Source organism: Gekko japonicus, unplaced genomic scaffold (assembly GCF_001447785.1).
Source record: "Gekko japonicus isolate JY-2015 unplaced genomic scaffold, Gekko_japonicus_V1.1 scaffold3950, whole genome shotgun sequence".
NCBI lineage: Eukaryota > Metazoa > Chordata > Lepidosauria > Squamata > Gekkonidae > Gekko > Gekko japonicus.
Genome location: NW_015176091.1, coordinates 38,794 through 40,992, shown reverse-complemented (window position 1 = coordinate 40,992; position 2,199 = coordinate 38,794). Strand labels below are relative to the sequence as shown.

The following is a 2,199-nucleotide window of genomic DNA, read 5'->3' as shown; positions in this document are numbered from 1 at the left end:
CTTGGGTAGTGAAGGGCCATGGGGTATAAATCCAATCTCTTCTTCTTTTACCTCGCAGGGTGTCTGTTGTGGGGAGGGGAAGGGAAAGGAGATTGTAAGCCGCCCTGAGACTCCCTTGGGTAGTGAAGGGCCATGGGGTACAAATCCAATCTCTTCTCTTCTTCTCTTCTAATATGGACATTGGATGGTGGTGGGAAGTGTTACGGTGACCCACTAGTGTTTTTGAAGGGAGGTAACAAACAGAGGTGGTTTGCCCTTGCCTGCCTCTGCGTAGCAACCCTGGACTTCCTTGGAGGTCTCCCATCCAAATCCTAACCAGGACTGACCCTGCTTAGCTTCTGAGATCTGACAAGAAGACTGTGCTATCCTGGGCCCTCCAAGGCAGGATAGAGACGAACAGAGGTGGGTTTGCCCATTGCCTGCCTCTGCGTAGCAAACCCTGGACTTCCTTGGTGGTCTCCCATCCAAGGCCTAACCAGGCCTGACTCTGTTTAGCTTTCAAGAGCTGACGAGATCATTGTATAAATCCGCTCTCCGATGAGCTTGTTCAGAACAATGGGTAAGAGACTGAAGCAGGGCACCGGGTTCAAATCTCTCCTTATTTACGGTGTGAGGGAAACGAAACTGGTCTACTCTCCCGGCCGGTTACAAGAATAATTGGAAGGGTGTGCAAGGGTGTACAAAGCACTGGAAGGAGTGAGACGTTTCTCGTTCTCGTGACCTCCCCCCGTGGTCCTTTCTGGCCACATTTCAGGCCGAACAATGCCGAATTCGTCTTTTGAGAAAGTTTACACGGAAATAAACAGGTTGCGTGAAAATTCGATTGGTGGTGTACAGTGCTGTCAATTCACAGCCGACTTGTGGTTACCCTGTGGGGTTTTCAAGGCAGGAGACTTTCCGAGGTGGCTTGCCATGGCCTGCTTCTGCGCCGGGACCCTGGTAGTCCTTGGAGCTGCTGGTGTGACCTTGGGTCAGTCACAAGTGATTTCAGAGCTGTTCTCTCAAGAGCAGTTTTCGAGAGAGCTCTCTCAGCCCCACTTACCTCACCGGGTGTCTGTTGTGGGGAGAGGAAGGAAAGGAAGAAATTGTAAGCCGCTCTGAGATTCCTTCGGGTAGTGAAGGGCGGGGTATACATCTAATCTCCTCCTTCTCCTCCAGAGAGCCAGTTTGGTGTAGTGGTTAAGAGTGCGAACTCTAATCTGGGAGAACCGGGTTTGATCCCCCCCACTCCTCCTCCACATGCAGCCAGCTGGGTGACCTTGGGTCAGTCACAAGTCCTCTCGGAGCTGTTCTCTCAAGGGCAGTTCTGGAAAGAGCTCCCTCAGCCCCGCCTACCTCTCAGGGGTGTCTGTGGTGGGGAGGGGGAAGGGCAAGGAGATGGTAAGCCGCTCTGAGACTCTGAGTGAAGGACGGGGTATAAATCCAATCTCTCCTCCTCTTCCTCCTCCTCCTCCTCTTCTTCTTTGTCTTTGTCTTCGTCTCTCTTCCTAATACTGGCCAGGGCCAACCCTGTTTATCTTCTGAGATGATGGGATGAGTCTAGCCTGGGCCATCCAGGTCTGGGCAAATTTGGCTGCCTTGAGCTACATGTTCAACACTGGCCTCCGTAAAGAAAATTGTAAGAAAGCTTTTAAACGGAGGGTACCCTTGTTTGTAAGGAGCTGCGGTGGCTCAAGTGGTTGAGACGCTGAACTGCAGGCTGTGGAAGGTCGGTAGTTCAGCAGTTTGAGAGCCGGGTGTGCCGCATGACGGAGTGAGCTCGCGTCTCTAGTTCCAGCTCCTGCCAACCTAGCAGTTCGAAAGCAAGACATTGCAAGTAGATAAATAGGTACCACTTTGGTGGGAAGGTAACAGCGTTCCGTGCGCCTTGGTGTCTAGTCATGCCGGCCACATGACCACGGAAACGTCTTCGGACAGCGCTGGCTCTTTGGCTTTGAAACGGAGATGAGCACCGCAACCCTAGAGTCGGACTTGACTGGCTTTCGAGCAAGGGAGACCTTTACCTTTACCTTTATCCTTGTTTGTGCTGTCCTCCTATAGGAGAGAAACCCGGGCGAAGGTTTGGGCTGCCAGTGCTGGCAGCAGCAGCCCAGCTTCGCGGGCGTCGAGGGGGGGTTCTCCCACGTCGCTTAATTCTCCCGGGGATGCCAAGCCCGGCTTGGCATAAGAGTCCCGGCGAGCGCCCGGCTGTTTCCCCAG

The 2,199-nt window shown here is 53.4% G+C and overlaps 1 protein-coding gene across 1 annotated transcript in view; it reads left to right on the top strand.

Moving 5' to 3' along the window:
• The window catches only part of LOC107123495 (rho guanine nucleotide exchange factor 1-like), a 65,587-nt gene that overhangs the window by 32,962 nt on the left and 30,426 nt on the right, over window positions 1–2,199 (top strand). Inside the window, exon 7 of the mRNA XM_015426747.1 lies at window positions 2,041–2,059. Coding sequence (XP_015282233.1) covers window positions 2,041–2,059 — 19 coding nt within the window. The remainder of the gene's footprint in view (window positions 1–2,040; window positions 2,060–2,199) is intronic.